This window comes from Cricetulus griseus, chromosome 2 (assembly GCF_003668045.3).
Source record: "Cricetulus griseus strain 17A/GY chromosome 2, alternate assembly CriGri-PICRH-1.0, whole genome shotgun sequence".
In the NCBI taxonomy this organism is placed as follows: Eukaryota; Metazoa; Chordata; class Mammalia; order Rodentia; family Cricetidae; genus Cricetulus; species Cricetulus griseus.
The window spans coordinates 408124548-408147334 of record NC_048595.1 but is presented as its reverse complement, the minus strand read 5'-3'; the positions used below and the strand labels follow the sequence as shown (position 1 = coordinate 408147334).

Genomic DNA, 22787 nt, shown 5'->3' with positions numbered 1-22787 from the left:
ATGTAATTTAAGGTTTAGAGACCGTCGTATTCTAAAAGGGGTGAAAGGATTTGTGTTGATTTTGTGAAACAGCTTTTGTAGCTTCTCTACGAGTGCACTCAGACTAAATGTGCCTGCTTCATGGAGAGGAAGGAAAATATTACTAACAAAGGATAAACTTACAGTCATGTGGGATGGATTACGCAGAAAGCAGTTATAGCTTGACCAAGTTACCTTTCTTCTCTCGTTCAGGAATGCGAGAAGGTGGCCTCTGATGATAGACCCTCAAGGCCAGGCTAATAAGTGGATCAAGAACATGGAGAAAGCCAACAGTCTTCAGCTCATTAAGCTAAGTGACCCCGACTATGTCAGGACCTTGGAAAACTGCATCCAGTTCGGGACTCCGGGTGCGTGGATGAATCCCAAGTGCACATGTGGAAATGCCTAGACAGGGCACAGTCAGCACACACTGTGTCAGGCTTGATACTAAGTGATGACTGTGCTGATCTCAGTATTTATTGATAATTAAATGAGGACTTGAGCAGCCCACCCCCAGATGATTAACCTCGAGAAGGCAAGGAGGTTTCCTTTGTTATAAAAGTACATTTGTGGCACTGCCTCTAATTTAGTTGTTTTCATTTTTGCCTGCCATTTGCTTTTCTTCAGTTTTCATTATTAATCTTCTGCAGTTAAAAAGCCAATTTGATATTGATAATGCCAATCATATTTTAATACAACAGTAGTTCCACTCTTGGTTTCTTCTTGAAGTAGGCTACAAAAATGGCAGGGAAAGTGAGCAGATTTCGAATGCCTAGCTATGATCCAACATTCACAATGGAGAGATTAGACAAATGACAGGGATTGTTTTTAATCAAGGTCTTATGCAGGTGTCATACTTGCCAAAACAAAACCCAGCATGCTTGTGATTTGAGCTAATTGGGGTCCTACTTCAAATCTGTGTAACTTATCAAATTTAGCCAAATAAATACAAGCACTTATGAAATCAAAGCATATGTTGCCCCAGAGAAAAGTTCATCAGGTCCCTCTTGCTGTGAGAGCTGTTCAGCTATAAGAGTCATAATAATCATGCTATCACTCCCAAAACATCCATGTTTCTGTGTTAATATGTGTGATTTCAAGCTTTAATTATAATTTTAGTATAAGCTGAAATAAAAAATCTAAATCTATTTATAAGACTTTGTATCTAAGGAATGGAGCACAGACATGCACACACACATGGTATTTCATTCAGTTTCTATTCTTGAATTTTAAAATATTTTAAATTGACACTTAAAATTGTACACATTTATGATGTGCCATGAAATGTTTATATATACTCATTCTGTGAAATCATGGAAAACATACTTATATTCTCAAATATTTGTCATTTCCATATGGTAACAAATTCAAATTCCCTCTAACTTTCTAGAAAAGTTTACAGAACACTATCTATAGAGACATAGAGTAACTTGTATCTGTGGTATTGTGGTGATTTAGGAGCTATACAACAAGGGGTCATCATCTCTACTCTCAAGTATTTTGCTTGTGTGGTGTCAGAATCATTCATGGATTACTATGATAAAAACACAAGTTGAGCATCCCTCATGTAAGGACCAGTGTGCTGTTCTGGGTAGGACCTTTGGTTCTGCATTCAGAGTTTCTGACTCTGCCATTCGCTGTTTGGTTCAATGACTCAGTTTCCTCACTTGCACATTAGCTATGTAGTGTGAGGGAGAAGTTACTGACTTACTACGTATTGTATAGTTAGTGTCTTGTGGCTGCTCAGCTCATAGGCTTTTGTTTATGATGTAGCTCATATTTATCAGTTTTTTCAATGCTGGGATCATACCTGGGGCTTTGAAAAGGCTCAGCCTCTGCTTTGCTGGGGTGGCTTTGAGCATGTGACAAGTGGCTTATTTGCAATGTCTTAAAATATAATGAGAAAGCCACAGGTGACAGTTTGTGTGGATTCAGAAAAATCAGGGAGGGTTTCTATAACGAATCACCACCTTAAACGCTTTAAGCAATTGAAATTACTGAATATGAATATTAAAATGTTTGGTGTGATGAAAGACAAGCGATGGAATGTCTACCACCTGCTTGGCGTTCTTGAACTTTCTCTTATCTGAACCATGTATTTTGATGTTTAATTCCATAATTATGGAGCAGAACAGGTAGTAGAGGTGAACTGTCTACTGTCTTAAAAACTCTGCATCCTAATCATGGGGAGGAAGCTCCCCTGGGTGTCTCAAACAGCACTACATCAGTGAGATACAACAGGAGAGAACAGAGGGCCTTAGGTCACAGTGCACAGGGTGGGGATGGGCAGCATTTCACAAACCCGAGATATGTTTCTTGTACACTGTACACTGGGATTTAAATGTGTTTCATCCACCAATACTCACTTCATTTTATTGAGAAGGAAGATACCTATTAGAGAAAGCTCAGTGGTTTAGCCTGGCATGCGTGTCCCATGAAGGAACCTGGATTGCATGCGTCTCATGAAGGAGCCTGGGGTGCATGTCCCATGAAGGGGTACTGGGAGGAACTCCCAGGTCATCTGCCTCTGGCTAATGTTTTTTTTTTTTTTAACACATCTTCTAATATTAAACATTAGAAAGAAGTAAAAAGTTTCAATTCTCATAGAAAGTTTGCAAGCTCTATTTATATATTTAAGCATCAAGTAAAAGTTTGAAAACATAAGTGGTTAAAGCTCCTTCCATTTGAGAAGTTATCTTTAGATACTGGCCTATTCAGGGACAGTGGCTTCAGATCTCTTGTTCTTCATAGGCAGCCTGGGTGGAGAGCAGAGAAGAGGGTTTTGTCAATTTCATCCACCTGCTTCCACTTCAGCAGGAGCCGTGTGCCCCCTCTTCCTTTTTTTGTACTGAACTTTTTTTTTTTAAACCCTCTTAAGAAAAAAATAAAAAAGATTCTGTTATGTAAGAACTTTGGCAACCAATGATCTTGAAAGTCAAGATGAAACTTGGCCCTGTATTAACTATCCTAACCAATAAAGTCTATATGCTAATCATATAAACATTGCTGAGAAAGAAGTTCATTGACATAAAAGAGCTTTTTGAAACTCTGCATCATATTGGGGCCTGCCTTATTTTCCCCATCTTGACTTCCAGCATTTCCTCATCTTTCCCCTTGGTGTCAAGGCTTCCAAAGTACTTGTAGTTTTTTGCTTTTTCACTCATCCCACTAAAATATGTCTTTTTTGTAACTGCCATAGACCAAGCATTGCAGTGGGCACTATAAACCAGCATGAACAAGACAGACCTTGGTGTCTGCTTGCGTGCAGAGGAAGTCAGAAATTTTGGGAAAGTGAGAACTGGAAAGTGGAAGTATGAGCACATGGGGCAGGAAGTCCTTTAAAATAACGTGACACCATTTTCCTGTTTCCTGATTCCTCTTCTATCCATCTAGTAGATTCTTTTAAATTTTATCTTCTCAGATACAATGTAAATATGTTGTCATGGTTGGGGAGTGTTCCCCAAGGCTCCTGTGTTAAACTCTTGGCCCTCAGGTAGTGGTGCTGTCGAGAATATAACTTAGCAATGATTCATCCATTGAGTTCATAGCTTAATGGGCTGTCCTGAGAAGGGAGCTAGTGGTGGGAAGAAGGTGGCAAGCCTTTGAAGGGTGCATTTTGGTTTTGCTCCTTCTTGGCGCTCTCTCTCTCTCTCTCTCTCTCTCTCTCTCTCTCTCTCTCTCTCTCTCTCTCTCTCCCTTCCTCCCTCTTCTTCCCTCCCCCAATCTCTCTCTCTCTGTTGTCTGGTTGCCATGAGGTAAGCAACTTTCCAATGCCTCATGTACCTGTCATATAATTCTATTTTGCCACAGACCCACAGTGAAGGGAGCAAATGATCATGGACTAAAATCTCTGAAACCATCAACCAAAATTCTTCCTCTGTTAGTTATTTTTCTAGGTGTTCCTGTCACAGTAACCACAGGCTGACTATCATGCACAGGTATTCCAGGTGTTCCTCACAGTAATGACAGGTTGACTCTCAATACAGATCCCATAACTGCTGCAGTATGTATAGACAGGCATCCATCTATCGCTGGGCTTGGTTCTGGCAAATAAGAAGCAAATGGTGGAAATGCCATTTGTCACCTTCAAGGAATATCCTTACACAATGTTCTTTTCGTTCTGATGGGTCAAATATGGATAGGTATTGAAACACCACATTGGCCAAAAGAGATTGAGGCTACAGGTGGAGAGGAGGAAAATGCCAAGGTCTAAAGAGAGCAAGAATTCCTTATGACTGAGACATTCTGGTCCCTCCATCCCTCCAAGGACAATTTAAGACTTCCTTGACATGAATATGAATCCCCTTTTGTTGACATTATTATTATGAGGGTTTCTTACAGAGCTGAACCTAATCATAAATAACATGCTATTTACAATGGAAATCCATATTAGCATGCAGTTTCCAGAAGAAAAAAAAAATAGTGAAAGAAGCTGCTGAAATATCCTGCCCTAAATGGAAAGTTTAATTATACTTTTTAACCTATCAGTTGGTAACAGCCACAGTGTCAAGGACAGGTATAGCTGAGCTTTGGCCTGTCCCTGTCTTCACTGCTAAATTGTGATGCTGACAGCCCATATTTTTTAAATTGTGGGGAAGTGCAGTGACAGCATGCTATCCAGCACTTGTCCTTACTGTAACATTGTGTACAATAGGTCAGTCAGCAGTCTAGTGAGTGCCCCTTACAGCCATGATGTCTCATAACTTTTCAGGAAATAGTTTGTAACGTGACTTAAAGTGACCCAAAAAATTGGCTGCAAATGGGGCTTCTAGGACCAGCAGAATCAAGAACAGTCAAAACAACATTCACTGTGTCATTGATGGTGGGAAAAGACTAACCTAGTCAATGGAAAATTAGCATAGTTATTCATCATGATGTATTCATTTTATTTAACTATAAAAATAACTGTGTGAGTAGGAAGTGAAAATGAGTTCTTAGAAGTTACCTGCTATGTCTCTCTCTCCCTGTTGGCCAAGATCCAAGCAGTGGAGGAAATTGGTAGGGAGGTAGTTATAGAAATTTGTTTAGCCAGGCTCAAACAGGGAAGGAAGAATATGTTTGCAAGCTCAGTGCAAATGTCTGTCAAACCCTCAGTCCTCAGGCCCCTCTTTCCAGCTCAGATTACCCCGTTCCTTCAAGGGACACTTACAAGGCTCCTGAATTCATGACTGTGCTTAAACACCATCATGTGAGACTTTAACTTAGCTTAAACACCATTATGTGAGACTTTAACTTAGCAAATGCATTAGGAGTTTCACACTCAGAGGGACCCTATGTCTCTGGATCCTTTCTGGAAAGCATTGTGCCAGAAGAAAATATTCTGAAATGCCTAGTTTTGTTTAGGATGCTACTTATATCTTAGAATAGAAACAGATCCAAATATATTATCAAAAACAGCATTGATCAAAAAATGGAGAACAGTTATATGTTTGTTAGTTATCATAGCACAGGACAATTTTGTTATAATGTAAATAATTAGGACAGAAATTGATGCTTGTTTCACCTCAAGTATGTGTAGAAAAACTGAGAGAAATACTAGACTGAAAATTATTCATTAGGTAATTATGCTATATAAAAATTTGCATCATTTTTCTATCAATTAACCTAAGCTATTTAATGGATAAAGAAAATCTGATTAGAGGGTGTTGCCCAATTTCTTTATAATTTCCTGTATTTTCCAGATGTTCTATAATATGTATGAGTTATTTTTATAGTAAAAATACAGTAAATACTGAAATAGCTACAGAAATGCATCTTCTCTGTCATCAAGCCTACATACTGTGAGTCCCAGGCCAGGCGGGAACCATCAAACTAGGCCGGTGTAGAAGCAGGCAGGAAACGATACAGACCCTCCCACTGATCTTCCACTGGCAGGCAGTGTTTTTACAACATCATTTCTCTGTACCCTTAGAAGATGAGAGTAACGTACATAGCTAGGAGAACAGAGCCATCTGGAGAGATGAAAAGAACCCGAGCATTGAATACCCATAGTCAATATTTCAAGTGTGATGGAATGTTTTTCCACCTTTAGTGTTGCTAGAAAACGTGGGAGAAGAACTGGACCCGATTCTGGAACCTCTGCTGCTGAAGCAGGTCTTCAAACAGGGTGGGAGCACATGTATCCGGCTCGGCGACTCCACCATTGAGTACGCTCCCGACTTCCGCTTCTACATCACTACCAAGCTGAGAAACCCACACTATCTCCCTGAGACATCGGTGAAGGCCAGTATCTAAGTTAATGGCATTTCCATACCACATCTCCTGACCCCTGACCATAGTTTTTTCCTCAGATGTAAGAGGACAATTAGAATTTGGGTGTTCTGTCCACTTCCTGAAATTCTGATAATAATCTCCAAATGTTGCTTTTTTGTGTGCCTGGGATTACTAAAGGAGGCTTCAACACACTGCAAAGAAAGAGTGCTAGACTCTGATTTGCACAAACATCCTTAGATTTTTCACTGTTAAAAGCAGGTATCACTCATAACCTTTGTAATAGACAATAATGTGCTAATTATTGGAGCTGACATTTAGAGACAGAACTCTATCCCTTTCTCAGACTAAGGCTGCTGCTATCTGATTTTACAGAATTATTGAAAAGAATTATTTTTTATCAGTGTTCTTTTAAAATACTGACAATTCTTGTAAAAGGGTAACATTAAGGTGTTATTCAAGGACCAAGATGATTGTGACATTGCTCTAAGGCTGGGCTCCTGGGGTTTAGGGTCTTTCCCTCACTCTGCTTTCTTCTCCCTTATTCTCACCCCTGGTTGTAAGTGTGTGTGACATTCATTTATAGAATCGTGCATGAGAGGACATTATGAAATTCTGATTCTGATTTTTTAAATAACACATAGATAAAAAAGATCCATTCAGTGTGCTCAGACGATCTTTTTTATTGGAAATACCTAACGCAGGCAGCAACTCTGCTAAACAGTAGAGGGCAGACCATGGTGGTACATTCATGCCATCAATGAAAGGTGACTGTGATGTTTGCTCTCAAGGGATTCATGCCATGCACACAGCAGTGTGTACAGAATAACTGTAATGTGTGGAAAATTGTTGTTGTTCGTGGTGACATAGTGTGTTCTAGAAGCTCAAAGTACACACACACACACACACACACACACACACACACACACACACACACACACACACACACACACACGTAGACTGGGACATTGCTGGAGGCAAGAGGACTACAGGAGATGGATATGTGTGTGTGTGAGACAAATTGAGCTTGATTTTGAAAGCATATTGAAAAGGCTGTGGCTACTTTTTTAATTAGCTAAAACACACTGTTACCAAAGCACTGGAAACATACCTAGTATCTCTTTATGCATCAGGAAAGGGACTAGCATAGTTGACAGTGTGGATTCGAACTGCTGCTCTATCACAGACTTGGGCACATGGTTTAACTTCCCTGTGCATCAGTCCCATCATTTGTAAATGATGGTAATGAAAGTTACTATGTCACTGAGTGAACTGAAAACTGGTTAGTCTCTCTATAAAATGCTCAGAATGAGGCCTAGTGGACAGAATTTATATGAATGCTAACCATTTGCATGACTGTTTAACTCTTCAGTGTAAGTATAAAACACGAGAAAACAAGCTCCCATGGCTGTGTTAAGAAAATAATTAATGTGCTCTCTTCGGCAGCACATATACTAAAATTGGAAAGAAAATAATTAATAAACAGTATGAAAAAAAACCTTTTTACTTTCCAGTAAAGTACACGACATTCTCACCTACAGTGTGAACAGCTCTTGGTTGGATAATAACTGGTTATGACAGAAGTCGAGCGGCGCTGCGGGGAGGACACTGATCTGTGTATAATTCAATGTTGAAATCCCTATGACTCCCGAGTGTTTTATTGCTCTATTATTTTAATTGCTGGGATTGATTAAGCAGGGATTAGGAAGCTTGGCGAGGCATTTACTTGCTTTCACTTACAAATTTAAAAACAACCTCTCACTCCCACATTTTGGGGCCTTTCATGTACCTTTTGCTTTCAAAAGCACCCAAAGGAGGGTGCCATGCTGCTGTCATCCTTTAGAGCTAAAATGGAAATGAAATCATGATGCTGTGTGTCTAGGGTTCTAAATGCTATGTGAACTTGTTGTTACATTTGCAAAACCTTGGTTTCAAAGATCTGATATTAATAGGCTAGTAATGAGTAGGCTTGTATCTGAGTGCAGCGATACAAAAGCTACAAAACCTGTTGCTAATAGTGTTTCTGCATGTATGTATATAGTTGGCTTATCATTCAGGATTAATCTGTTGATAGGATCAATTATGACTTTTTGATGATAATTATCTCATCTAAACCTATGATTGCATCCATATAACCTATATCTAGTGGTGCTGGAGGCTGAGCACTGAGAAAATGAGGGGAAAGAACAGTTTGTGCCTTTGGGTGGAGAAGTGAGTCACCTCTAGGGGGTACCAGAAGTGACTTTGGACTTGTGCTCCAGATAGCAAATTTCGACACAAAACCAAAATGACACATCCTGCAGAGGGAATAGTCTTCTGCCAAGAAAGGCAGGGACATGTGATGTCACCCGTATGTGATGAGCCAGGTGTCAGAACACTGTGCTGAAAAGACAAAGATGAACAACAAGGAGCCACAGCATCTGGCCATTTGTATTTCACTTTTGGAAACTGTTCAGGTCATTAGGTTGTGTGTTTCATTTACTTGTGTTTTTCGGGGCAGAGGTTTTTATATAGTCTGGCTATTAATCCTCTATCAGATGTCCAGTTGACAAAGATTTTCTCCCAATCTGTAGGTTATTCCTTTACCCAATCAGCTGTTTACTTTGATGCAGAGAAGATTTTGAATTTCATGAAACCACATGAATTGATTACTGGTCTTATTTCCTGGGCTCTTATTGGTAAAGTCCTTGCCTCTGCCTGTACCTTGAAGTCTTTCCCCTTCTTTTCCTATAATGATGTCAGAATCTTGGTTCTGACAGTAGTAAAGTGTTTGTTCCATTTGGAGATTTGTACAGGCTGGAAGATAAGATCTCGTTCATACTTCTACAAGTGGGCACCCAGTTTTCTCAGTACTCTTGTCATTAGAGACTGTCTTTTCTTCAATGTGTATTTTTGTCGTTGGAAATTCAGTGAGTATAGCTGTCTGGATCTTGATTCTATTCCACTGATCTGCACATCAGTTTTTGGAATGCACTCTTTTCTAATCCATGTAAGTGCCCCCTAGAGTATTAGATCCTAGGTTGGTTAAAACCAAAATAACACCCCTTTACTATGCAAATTATCTTTCTAATAAGCTGAGTGTGTGCCTGGCTGTTTGTGACATGTTACATGATTGCTCTCTGGGTTTATCTTTTCTACTAATTCTCTTGTTTTAGTATGGAAAAAACCCTCATAGTTAGATGTGACAAAGTAGCAATTTTTGCTGCAATGATCTAGCTAAGTTGTGATATAAAATATATTTAAACCTGTTGAGCAAAATGGTCAACACATAGTTGTTTGTGCTGTGTTGTGTTGTGTGTTGTTACCTGGGTATAGATGGGTGGTTCCTAGTGAGAGATGGCCTTTGATTAAGGAAATACTGCAAACAGGAGCAAGCAATGAGCTGTGTCTTTTTGTTGCTGGCAGTTACTGAAATCTTACGATATTTTCAAGCCTAAAGAAATAATTTGTGACATTGCAAACAATAAAGAAAATGCTGGGTTCTTGGCTACATATGATAGAAGTTATTTATTTTCACTTCTCAGTGGCCTAGAAATTAGATTCTACTCACATGCTCTCCATGTTGGAATGATGGAATCCCTGCTCTCTGTTCATGTGCCCACATTTCCTACTGCTTTCCTGTGCTGTTTCCTCTGCCTGGAGTCTTCCTCAGCTCTGGCTACACATTCAAACCAAATACATAGGTCCACTCCAGACCAGCTCAAAAAGACTGGAGATGGAATCCAGACAGTTCCTGGCTTCCTCATCCCGCAGGGGATTGCAGTGTTTCACTGTCAGTGTTGAAACCAGGCAGTCTACATTGCTATCTTGTTTGTCCCTCAAGGCTTCCCAGTTCTGCAGGGGGTTGTGACAAACTAACAGTGCTGACACTGTCAGCCTATACTGCGGTCCTGTTTGTCCCTCAGTTCTCTGCTAGCCATTTGCAAAGTCTCGCTCTGCATTCTGTCTCTGGGGTATGCCTTCCTTGTAACTGCCTCCCAGGTTAGATAGATACCTTTTCTTTATGCCCTGAATATTTCCCACTTTTAGTTCCTTGTCCCACTGGGTGTTGTTTGTATTCTGCTTAGCCAACTGTCTTAGTTGTAGTTTCTGTTGTTGTGAAGAGACACCATGACCACTCTAATAAAGGAAATCATTTAATTAGGGCTGGCTTATAGTTTTAGAGTTCATTGTTATCATGGCTAGAAGCATGGAAGCATGCAGGCAGACATGGTGCTGGAGAGGAACTGAGAGTTCCATATCTTGATCTACAGGGAACAGGTTGTGTCTCATACTGGGCATAGTTTGAACATGTAACAGACTTCAAAGCCCATTCCACAGTGACACTTCCTCTAACAAGGCCACACCTTCTCCAACAAGGTCACACCTCCTAATAGTGCCCCTCCCTATACATAGGCCAAACTTTCAACCACATGAATCTGTCAGAGGCCTAACCCATTCAAACCACCACCACCACAGCTAAACAAAAAGGCAGTATCTGTTTCTGCTTCCTGGGATACAGCCTAATAGGAAGTTTCCTTGGGAAATAATCATCAAATGGCTAAAATCTTAGGAGCTAGAAAGAAGAGAAAACAACTTAACCAGGGATCATTGGAATTCTTACAAAGTCAAATAAGGGACAATCCCTAGGCTAGAGCTATTTTCATTCTAGCCCAGGTGAGAGATCAATAAACCCGAGGCTTCATCCAGTCAAGTGTGTGCCGTAAGGAGTTAGGAGCCAATGAAGAAGTATAGGAAGCTGCAGGCAGGGGTGGAATGCACTGGGCAGATGTCCAGGAGGGGTGGGTCTGCAACTTGGAAAATGAAGAGTTAATCTCGTGTATTACAAGGGTCAGGCTGTTCAATAGAGCAAAGGCTGAAGCACAGAGAGGCGTTTAACAACCCTTATGTATGAATTCCATCATCAGCTCACAGGGCAGATGAAGTAAAAGACACGAAAGGAAGTAGTAGAGGCTGAAGATGAGATTGCAGACCCCAAGGCATGTGGGCAACAGGCTGGCAAATATACAAAAACCAATCAATAAAGTGAGAATTTCAAAGGAAGCCAAGCTCAAGGCGTTTATTGGCTTCTTGGATTCTTGGTGGCCTGACCCAAACAGTTGCTGTTATATTGCCGTGTGCATTGGTTGGTACTGAGGGGCTGAGAAGGGAGCAGTCTACAGAGAGCTGGACTGTGAGGGGAAGCACAGGCAAATAGCAGTTTCAGCAAGTGTAACTGTGAAGCCTGGAGATCATTCTAGAGCTGGCAGGAACCGTGAATAGTTTTTAACGTATTTGTTGGGAAGAACCAGGAAAGGGAGAATTGTAAAGATGTGGCTAATGTATGGGGCAGGCACAACCACACCAACCCCTCCGCTAGCTAATTAGGTACCTGGATGGCGTGGATGTGGGCAGATAGCCCTTAATGGACACTATTAAAATGTAAATTTCCCAGTGTTTCTTTCTGCAGAATAGTGGCTTATTGACATAAAAAGTCGTTCACTCAAAGCATAGCAATGCAGTGTTCTCAAGATTGTTTCATACGACACCTCTAGGAGCCCTTACATGAGAATCAGTCCAGCCTGTATTAAGGACTGTTTCCAGCCTTATGCTAATTGATATCCCTGTTAACAATCACCAGAAATTGGACCAGTTTGAATTGGGAATGAATAAACCATTATAAGTCTTTGATTCCTGACTGTCACAAACTTTAGTCAGGCTTGCCTGTGTCCCTTTGGTTCTCTCTGAGTTCTATTTTCATACATATGGCTGCCGCAGTATGTGCTCTGTGGATGCAACCCTGAGTCATACACACAGAAGCTTTCATAGTGGGGAAAAAAAAAAACCAGTGAATTTTCAATATACATTCTTTGACTTGCAGGTCACATTATTGAACTTCATGATAACTCCAGAGGGCATGCAGGATCAGCTTTTGGGAATTGTGGTGGCACGGGAAAGGCCAGACCTGGAAGAAGAAAAGCAAGCCTTGATACTTCAAGGAGCTGAGAACAAAAGGTTTGAAACATCGTGAAATGCAGAACTGTTATTTATTTTATGATTATAATAAATTGAAGTACATTTATGTATCCATTTAGTTAGATTGAATAGGTATACCAAATGGGAATTTATTTTTAAAGGTGCATTTTGTTTTGTATTTATTCATGTTAGTGTCTGTGTGCCACATATGTGGTGCTTTTAGAGGCCAGAAAAGGGTGAAAATGACTGAGCACCCTTTGGAAGTGGAGTTCCAGGCAGTTGTGAGTTGCCTGGTGTAAGGGGGAATTGAACTTGGGTCCTCTGGAAAAGCAAAGTAATCCTAACTGCTGAGCCTTCTCTCCAGCTCCTCCCCACAAATGGAAAATTTTGTAATGCAGGGACTGCAGGGCCTCCATAGTAATTTAGAGAACTCCATTCCCGAGTCTTTTTCTCAGACCTGGAAGAACCAGGAGACTTGCCACAGACTTGGACATGGGTTTTCAGTTCCTCAACAAGGAACTACAAGTGACCTGTGTTCTTTGGAGTATGGTATGAATGAATGCACTTATGTAGTTTCCCACTTTGTGCTCATAGTATCTGTATCACAGTAAAGCTCTTTAAGTCTTGTAGAAATTCAGAAGTAAATGGAGTGCTATTGCGTTCACTCCAGGCTGGGCTACTGGGTGCAGAGGAGACTGGTTTGCCACATTTCCTCAAGGTATCACATGAATGACCACTGGAGCTGGAGAGCTGGAGCAGGGAGGCGGCGTCTTTGTGACATTTCACAAGATAAGAAACTAATTTCGAAGCATCCCTTTTCCAGATATTTGTCATGACATGATGCATTTCTTTAGGTTACAGACTCTCTGTTTCTGAGAAAAGACCGCATATTTGAAGTGATCTTTAAACCATTTCTTTTTTGTTCTGAGAAAACTGTGTTTCATTCCAGGCAGTTAAAGGAAATAGAAGACAAGATTTTAGAAGTCCTTTCATCTTCAGAAGGCAATATATTAGAAGACGAGACTGCAATTAAGATATTATCTTCCTCCAAGGCTTTGGCTAATGAGATTTCTCAAAAGCAGGAAGTAGCCGAGGAGACGGAGAAAAAGATTGATAACACCCGCATGGGCTACCGCCCCATTGCGGTCCATTCTTCCATCCTGTTTTTCTCCATTGCTGACTTAGCCAACATTGAGCCCATGTACCAGTATTCACTGATCTGGTTCATTAACCTTTTCATCCTGTCCATTGAGAATTCAGAGAAATCAGATGTCTTACAAAATAGGTATGTAAAGGAAATGCTAACGAATACTAAGTTAGTGAGAATGATGGCTTTGGTTTTTGTTGCAGGATGGCACGACATCACAGTCATGAGCCTAAAATGAGCTCGATGCATCATTTTCCCAGAAATAAACTGGGGAGTTGGAAATAGAGCAGATACATGTAACTTCAGTCTGGGAAACAACTGTTCACTGAGCTACAGGACTGTCATATAATCCTAGGAAAAGGAAGTGGTTAGCTCCCATTCCCATTTGCAGAATACCTTACTGTCTGCAGGGATGGAGAGAGGAGCTGTGTCTTCCAGTTCTAAGTGGGCACTCTGAGCCACTGCAGTTTCACATTTGGGTGTACTACATGGGGGCTCTGCAGGTACCAGGGCAAAAACAAAATTCTGATATTTATTATTTATGATAATCACACACCTTTTATCTTATTTATTGCTGATGAGTATATGCAAATCAAAAGTATTAAGATCTTGTTTAACTGTAAGTTGATGAGAGGGTAAAATTCATTTGATTTGTTGTTAGTGATGCATTTTTTTTTTTTTTTTTTTTTTTTTTTTTTTTTTTTTTTTTGGTTTTTCGAGACAGGGTTTCTCTGTGCCTTTGGAGCCTATCCTGGAACTAGCTCTTGTAGACCAGGCTGGTCTGGAACTCTCAGAGATCCACCTGCCTCTGCCTTCTGAGTGCTGGGATTAAAGGCGTGCGCCACCACCGCCCGGCTAGTGATGCATTTTTAGTTGGGCATTTTTTTCTAATATTTGGGTGTTTGTTTTTTGTTCTTGAAGTTTTCAAGTTAGTGAGGATTAGTGAAGAAAAACAAAATTGTAGGTGATCTTTCTTTTCAAAGTTTCCCTATGTTTCTAGTATGTTAGTTAAATAGACACAAACACATCTGTTTTCTACAGATTTTAAGTTCTGAGGCAGGATTTTAGTTTCATTGGTGTATGTGCCTGTGTGTGTATGAGAGAGAGACAGATGGACAGAGACAGAGACAGAGATACACACACACACACACAGAGAGAGAGAGAGCGAGAGGGGGAGAGGGAGGGGGGAGAGAGAAAGAGAGGGAGAGAGAGAGAGAATTGTGTGTGAAGGCAGGAAGCTGTCACAGCACACTTGTGGGGATTAGACGACAACCTCTGGAGTTGGTACATACTTTACACTTGTTTAAGGCAGGTCTTGCTTGTTCTGTGCTGAGTACTCCAGGCTAGCTGGCCTAGGATATCAGAGGGTTTTCCATGTCTCTTCCTCCCATTTTGTAGTCATTCACTACCACATCCAGCTTTTCATGGCCTCTGGGTCTGAACTCAGGTCCTCAGGCATGCACAGCAAGCGTGTTTTAACTGCCCAGCCATCTCTCTGGCTCATAGTGTCCCTTTTCACTGAGGCTCCTAATCCCAGCCTTGTTTAACACAATAGCACCAGAGGGTTATCTTCTATGGAGTTGAAAGTCTATTTGCTGGAGTCTGGGAGAAGAAAATTTCTCTGACCACCCCTGAAATGTACTTTCTCTTGGCATAGGATTGAAAAGTTATCATGATTCCATGCTTCAAACACACTTTTTATCTTTCACCTTTACTTGTTATAGCAAATCAGAACTTGTCCAAGGTGTTTGTTTCTTCAAACCAGAAGTGAAACCCTTGAAATTCAAAGATATCCAATCCCTTTTACCTTAATATGAGATTTGAATACTAATGTAGAAAACAAATACAGCTTTTTATTTGTAGTTAAAGTTTTTTATCTGTAAGCAATGAAAACTGTGTGTGACCACTGTAAATGTGAAGTAAAGAAAGACTAATAAAGATGCACTTAAAATCATTCCTGAAAAGAAGAGGAAGGATACAGAGGTCATGAGGAAGCAGAAAAGTTGAGGCAGGTGTAGATTAGAAGAAAGGATATTCCATAGGTAGGGTTTTAGTTGGGGGGGGGGTGGTAGGGGAGGAGGGGAGGGAGAAGGGAACTGGGATTGTCATGTAATTCAATCTGTTTGTAACTCAAATAAAACAAAGCAAAAAAAAAAAATCATTCCTGAAGACAGCAGTGTGCCCACAGAAATACACAGAAGTGAGTTTCCGTAAGGAAGCGTCTTTGTGTAACTAGCACCCAGTTCGAGGCATTACCAGCTTCCCAGAGGCCTCCTCTCATCCCCTTGCAGTCACTGACTTCCCACCCCCAAGACAGCTGTTGTCCAGCTTGCAGTGCCACAGATCAGTTTTCTGTTTTAGGTGCTGGTTTAAATAGAATCTCCATATGTGTTCTCCTGGGCTGGCATTTTGCACTCAACCCCTTAGCAGTGGAACTCGTGTATCATTTTATGTAGTGCAGTGTTTTGTTAGCTTTCACTTTTAAATAGTTCTCCATTGTGTGCCTATTGTTAGGAGAGGATAATGAAAATCTAAATCTTCTCCCAATTCAGACATCCTCTCCAGAAAGGCATTAGAGAAAGGAGGCCGTTTAAAAATGGAATAAGCATTAAAGCCGAGTGTGCCGTGCACCACAGGCAATCTGCAGAGAGATTGCAAAAACAGAAAGGCATCTCACCCCTTTTAGTAACCAAGCATAAAGTCACACTTAGTTCATGCTCACTCTGCTAACTGAGGAACCATCTGTGTTAGAAATGAACTTTATCAAGAGGAAGAGCAAACTTTTCACACTTACATAAGAGGAGACAACTTTGCATCTTAAAGTAAGGTGCCTACAGACATTGGGTTTCTGTTTTAGAGCAATGGCTTCCAAGACCTTGGCAGACATTGAAGGCATTCTTGGGACTTAAAGCAGCTCCTGCCAGGTGGTGGTGGCACACCATCTTTAATCTCAGCACTCAGGAGGTAGAGGCAGGCGAATCTCTGTGAGTTCAAGGCCAGCCTGGTCTACAGAGCGAGTTCCAGGACAACCATGCCTACACAGAGAAACCTTCTCTCAAAACAAAACAAAACAAAAAAACAAAAACAAAATATATTAATAACAATAATGGAAGTCCTGACTAGGTTTTGAAGTGATTTTTTAAATTAGATTTCTTTATTTCACATCCCAACTGCAGTTTCCCTCGTCCCATTATAACCTCCCTTTCTTCTGCCACCACCACCCCTCATTCATTCTTCCTGTTTCGGTTCAGAGAAGTTCAGGTCTCCCGTGGGTATCAACAAAATGTGGCATACCAAGTTGCTGGAGGGCTAAGTTTGAGTTTTCTAGAGAGTGATAGATATGGATCTATTTGCATCTTTCTACATTGCCAATATCCAGTTATGGCAGCACCATTTGTTGAAGATGCTTCCTTTTTTCCATTGTATAATTTTGGCTTGTTTGTTGAAAAATCAGGTGTCCGTAAGTGTGTGGATTTGTATCTGTGTCTTCAATTCAGCTCCATTAATTCAACTGCCTATTTCAATGCAAATGCCGTGCTGTTTTATTACTATGACTCTGTAGTAGAGTTTGAAATCAAGGATGGTGATGCCTCTGGAAGTTCTTTTATTGTACAGGATTGTTATAGCTATCCTGTTTTTTTTTTTTTTCCATCTGAAGTTGAGTACTGTTCTTTCAAGGTCTAGAAAGAATTAAGTTGGAATTTCAATGGGGATTACATTGAATCTGTATCTTGCTTTTGGTAGGATTGCTGTTTTTACTATATTAATCCTACCTATCCATGAGCATCGGAGATCTTTCCATGTTCTGATGTCTTCTCCGATTTCTTTCTTCAAAGACTTGAAGTTCTTGTCATACAAGTCTTTCACTTGCTTGGTTGGAGTGGTCTCAAGATGTTTTATATTATTTGTGGCTGTTGTAAAGGGGGGTGTTTTCTCAGCTTCTTTCTCTCCCTGTTCATCATTTGTTTGTAAGAGGGCTATTGACTTTTTTGAGTTAGTCTTGTAGCCAGCCACATTCCCATCTGACACAGGTGCTCATTAGGTAAAAGCACTTGCTTTGCAAACCTGACTTGACCTTCATCTCCAAACCCGTGGTGGAAGGAGAGAAGAGAACCCTGAAAGTTGTCCTCTGAGCTCCGCAGGTACTCTGTGCCCCATATGCACCCACACATGTCTCACAACAATAAATACAATCAAAAGGTTGAAAACCATCAGCGGGTAGAAACTACTTGACATTTTTAGAATCTGTAATGCGAGGCTCTAAGAAAGAGGAGGGGAGAGAGGCTGTCTCTTTATCTTCACCAGGAGAAAGAAGCCCTTTCACTTAAATTTTTAAATATTTGCTTGGCCTGACACCCTACCTGAAAGTATTGATCCCTTCTGCTGTTGAGAATATTGACTTCCAGTCTTGGGCTACAATGAATGTTTGTTGCAATGAGCATCACTGTGGGTGGCCTTTGGTGCAGATTCATGCACATTTGTGGTGGGTGGAGGGAGACTTGGGAATAGACCTGACAGGGACAAACATTTGAGTGCACTGTCTTGTTACACCAAAAGCCCTCTAGCTTGTCCTTTTCATCAATTTATCTGCAGCAGAAGTTTTCAATTTCAAGAGTTTTCAATTAAAAAGCTAACTGTCCATCAAAGGTTAAAGAGAACTATAGCAAACAAACAAATACAGAAAAAGATCTAAGTAGGGTATTGTTTTATTAAAGGGGCCAAATGGCAACTTTATCTACATGTATATATGTACACTTATGTATATGTACATATACATAAATGTACACATCTATGTATGTATATATACACATATACGTGTGTATAAGTACACATATATGCACACTTGTGTGAGCATGCATATACGTAGAGTGTTTTTATTTCCCTTTCTTCTAACATCATTCCTCTGTAATACAATTTTTAGTTGCTGCACAATAGACCATGTTGTATATATTTGATAAGTCATGTGAGTAGTAGACATATTGATACCATAATGACAACTATCCATACTGTTAACTATTTCTCTCATCTTATTTTCTTTCCTATAAGTTTATTCAAACATGTAACTCCATTAGGGAATCATAAATTGTCTCCTATCATATTACTCAATAACACTGAATAATGACTTTTAATTTTTTATCCCCACTGGAATATATATCATTAAAATTTGGCATTTTAATTGATAATTTGTCACTATTGAGACTGAATTTGAGTTTCTAATAGTTTTGGAGGAAGGAGAAGGATAGGGAAAGTTGGGACGATATGGGAAGGAAAAGGAGCCTATCACCAGCAGCTACACCAAAGCTATACAGAGAAATCTGTCTTGAAAAATAAAAACAAACCAAAAACAAAAATCACCAGCTCTGCTTCATAGATTGGCCAGTCCAGAAATTTGATTTAGTATTGAAGCCAGGAATTTTGGTTTGGTCTGGGCTGAGATTCCTAACAGTGAAAGGGATCTCCAGAGTATGCTAGCAGTGTGTGCTGGTCTGTTCGTGCCCTTTGGCATTTTGCTCATTAATATAATTTCCCCTTGTTGTTCTTATCTACAAGAGGAAATTTGTCTGAGTGTACACTTTTTAACTCTCTTCCAGAAAGAGCAATTCTAAGTCACCATGTATTATACAACTATAGGGCAGACAGATTTCACCTGTGAAAAGACCTACTGACATGACAGTGGAAACAGGGACAGAATGTTGATATTTATTTATTTATTTATTTATTTATTTATTTATTTATTTATTTATTTATTTTGGTTTTTTTCAAGACAGGGTTTCTTTGTGTAGCTTTAGAGCCTATTCTGGCACTCGCTCTGGAGACCAGGCTGGCCTCGAACTCACAGAGATCCGCCTGCCTCTGCCTCCCGAGTGCTGGGATTAAAGGCATGTGCCACCAGCTCCGGGCAAATGTTGATTTTAAATCTACAGTTCAGTTGCATTTCAAGGACTTCTGTCTCACTACGCTGTTTGTTTCAGAATTCTCTGCTAGAAATAAGATGCATCCATTTGTTGTCATTCTCTTGATGGCAGTGCTGGCATGGGATAAAACAGTTAAGGAAATGAGCAAGAGGAGAAATGAAAAAAACACCAATTAGAATGAGTCAAAGCCAAGAACAGTAGTCCAAAAATAGCTAAGATCTTGTCACAGATGGGTGGCTATGTTTTCCTTAATCCATTAAGAAATACCAGTATAATTTTGATTACTCATAAACTATGTTGGTTTTTTTTTTTTTTCCTTCAGATAATTGATCTGCTTGGAAGGTTTGAGGCATTAGTCCCTGTCAGTCATTAATTCTCTACAAGTGTTTTCTGTCAATAGGAGTTAAAATTCTAGTTTTTATGTCTTTGCAATGAATGTATTTTAGAATTTTGAATTCAATGATTATTTCATGTAATAGTTATGTTAAAATGAGTGAAGCTTTGTACTGACATTAGGGATTATTATGGCTGTGGCTCACACACATGACACTGATTATTCATACGTTCATGTTTTCTCTCTGTGACAAACAGAGATGCAGTTTCATCAAATCTACTGATTTTTGATAGATTCATGTGCATTGTTGCACAACACTAGGCTTTGCCACTAATTTAATGCAAGTTAATTCATCTATTCAATATAAAATATATGTAAGTATTTACTTTGTGAAGAGCTCAAATTTTACCCCTACATACAATTCTTTGAGGTTGAAACATCTGGAGATGTTTTAATGGATTAAGATGCCAAGCACTTTTTTCCAAAAGAAAGATTAAGTTGAGAAACAGTCAACAGTAAAATGCAACTCAGTTCAAATGCGCCAACCTTGTCTAGCTCTCAAACAGGTGAATGTTTGGATGGGAACTGACAGACATGGCTAGAGCACTCATTTAACAGTATGTACTGCAGTCTCAGCCTGTCCCACGTGGTGATCACATTTGTGTTTTCTCACTCCTCCTCTCTGTCTGTGTTGGTCCTTAGGCTTCAGATTCTCAAGGACCACTTCACTTACTCACTCTATGTCAACATCTGCCGGTCACTCTTTGAGAAGGACAAGATGCTCTTTTCCTTTTGTCTCACTGTGAATCTGCTGCTACACGACCACGCGGTTAGTAAGGACTCAGTTTGTAAGAGCACAAATGCTATTGTTGCAGGAAGATGGCCTTAGGGGTGTACCATGACATGAAGCCATGGCTTGATTCTCTGTGCCTCCATAATACAACTTAAAAATTAACCTGAGGGATTATGATGCTAGGCCCAGTTGTATTAACTATTAAAGGAGGAGATGTATGTAATGTAATGTTCAATCTTTAGGGCAGGTTAGAAGACCACGTCTCTACCCCTGGTCAGAGGTAGAAATTGAATTCTTATAATCAGGAGGAATAGCTTTTCCAGAATAGGCCTTAGCAAAGCCCTGGAATCTCTTCCCTCCTCCCCCTTTTTTTTTTCTTTGGTTTTTTGAGACAGGGTTTCTCTGTATTGTTTTGGAGGCTGTCCTGACACTTGCTCTGGAGACCAGGTTGGCCTCGAACTCACAGAGATCTGCCTGCCTCTGCCTCCCAAGTGCTAGGATTAAAGGTGTGTGCCACCAACACCTGTCGAATCTCCCAATTTTTATGTGGTAAAATTGAAGGTGGGCTCTAGAGCTTGGCAAGAGTATCCTCCAAGCCTGCTAATGCTTGTCTAGCTACGTAACACCGTTGTGATAACATTGATTTATTAATTTACTAATCTGCATGGGAATATATACATATGCATATGATTAAAAACAAATTAAGGCAAGGTTAAGACATGACAAGACTGAATTTCACAGTAGTAAAGTATAAATTTAAGAACATAGTGTGTTATTGTCACTTCAACTTTTATGTATTTTAGTTTAATGCTCTGTTGCTAGAGCCTGTGTAGTGATACACAGCTGTAATCCCTGTACCCGGGAAGCTAGGGCAGGGGATTTTGAGTCGGACCACAGCCTAGACTATACAGTGGATTTGATGACAACCTGAGCTACATAGCAACACCCTAAGTTAAACAAACAAACAAAAGCTTATTTCTATTGCAATCTCGAGTGACCATGCATTTAACAATACCAAGTAATTTATTCTCATTTTCAATTTTCATTTTCAATTTTAGGAAGTACTTTATTGGTGAAAGAGAAACATAATAGTCTTTTTTATATATTTATGCTTTTAAGATTGGTAAAATTTCATGTGGTAATATCTTGAGAGAATTAGGAAAATATCTATTGTTTTTCCTTATATTTTCTTCTAAACACTTCACAACTCATTGTATTTTATAAAAAAAATAAATGAAAATATGGCAGATTGTTGATCTTCTATCTTTCTATGAATTTTCAGAGCCAATATGTGGGACTGTAAGCAAACATTTTGAGGAACATATATTATTCAAGTAGAATATGTTCATATCTTCCTTTTAAGCTAGTAATACTGGAGAAAATTATTTAAAAGTAGCTACTTAAATGGAACTTTTTTTTAAAAAAAATTAGTTCAGCACTTGGATTTTTGTGACTAAATAGAAAGCCACATCAGCTGTGGAATTTCATGAGAATCTCAAAGGACTCTGCTCTTCTGCAATGGCTATAAATTAACTAGGAAGATTTTTCTATACATTCTCTATGGTGTCTGTTTTCCACAGATTAACAAGGCAGAGTGGAGATTTCTGCTCACTGGTGGCATTGGGCTGGACAATCCTCATACCAATCCTTGTCCGTGGCTTCCTCAGAAGTCCTGGGACGAGATCTGCCGACTAGACGATTTACCTGCCTTCAAGACCATTCGCAAAGAGTTTATGCGCCTGAAGGATGGATGGAAAAAAGTATATGATAGTTTGGTATGTTTTTTTTTTAACCCTTTTTTTTAGTCCAAAGCTTTTAAATGATGAAGATAACAATGTTAAAAAGCACCTATTTACCTTGGAATAAAAGCAAGATTCCATAAGCTTTCATCATCTGGTCAGTGGTTAAAAGACAAATTTTGATTCCTGTTATCCTCATCGTCTTAAGACAATGGTTCTGTTTCTAATTCTACCCAAACTCCAAAGACATAAAACTTTGAGCCACATGGCCTTTAAAACTGTTTTGCTGAGTTTCCTTAACAAGCGTTTCTTTCCCATTTCCATTTAGATTTGAGCAATCATTATAGGAGATGAATTAAAATTTTATCAAACAACTGTTTAGATTTTCTGAATGCAGAATATAAGCTCATGAATACTTTTATAATTGGAGGAAAGGGAAAAGCTGGCATTTCAAAACAATTTTTACAAAGCCCAACTTTCTAATTAGATACTGAAAGTTAACACATGCCATAAAGCAGTTTGTTTCCCCTTTTGAGATAAGTAGCAACTCTTATATTTTTCAGCTTTAGTTTGGCATAAAGGTTAAAATTTTTCCAGTTCCTCGTTACTATTTTCTACTCCTTTGTTTCTGCTCTTATGATTGTTACTGTTCTTGAATACACTAGGTAGCTGCTCT

The 22787-nt window shown here is 39.6% G+C and overlaps 1 protein-coding gene across 1 annotated transcript in view; it reads left to right on the top strand.

Moving 5' to 3' along the window:
• Nucleotides 1–22787, top strand: part of Dnah7 (dynein axonemal heavy chain 7) — a 215011-nt gene that overhangs the window by 146574 nt on the left and 45650 nt on the right. The window contains exons 48-53 of the mRNA XM_035438832.1: nt 232–386; nt 6050–6240; nt 12089–12222; nt 13133–13468; nt 20282–20408; nt 21953–22147. Of these exons, the coding sequence (XP_035294723.1) occupies nt 232–386; nt 6050–6240; nt 12089–12222; nt 13133–13468; nt 20282–20408; nt 21953–22147 (1138 nt within the window). The remainder of the gene's footprint in view (nt 1–231; nt 387–6049; nt 6241–12088; nt 12223–13132; nt 13469–20281; nt 20409–21952; nt 22148–22787) is intronic.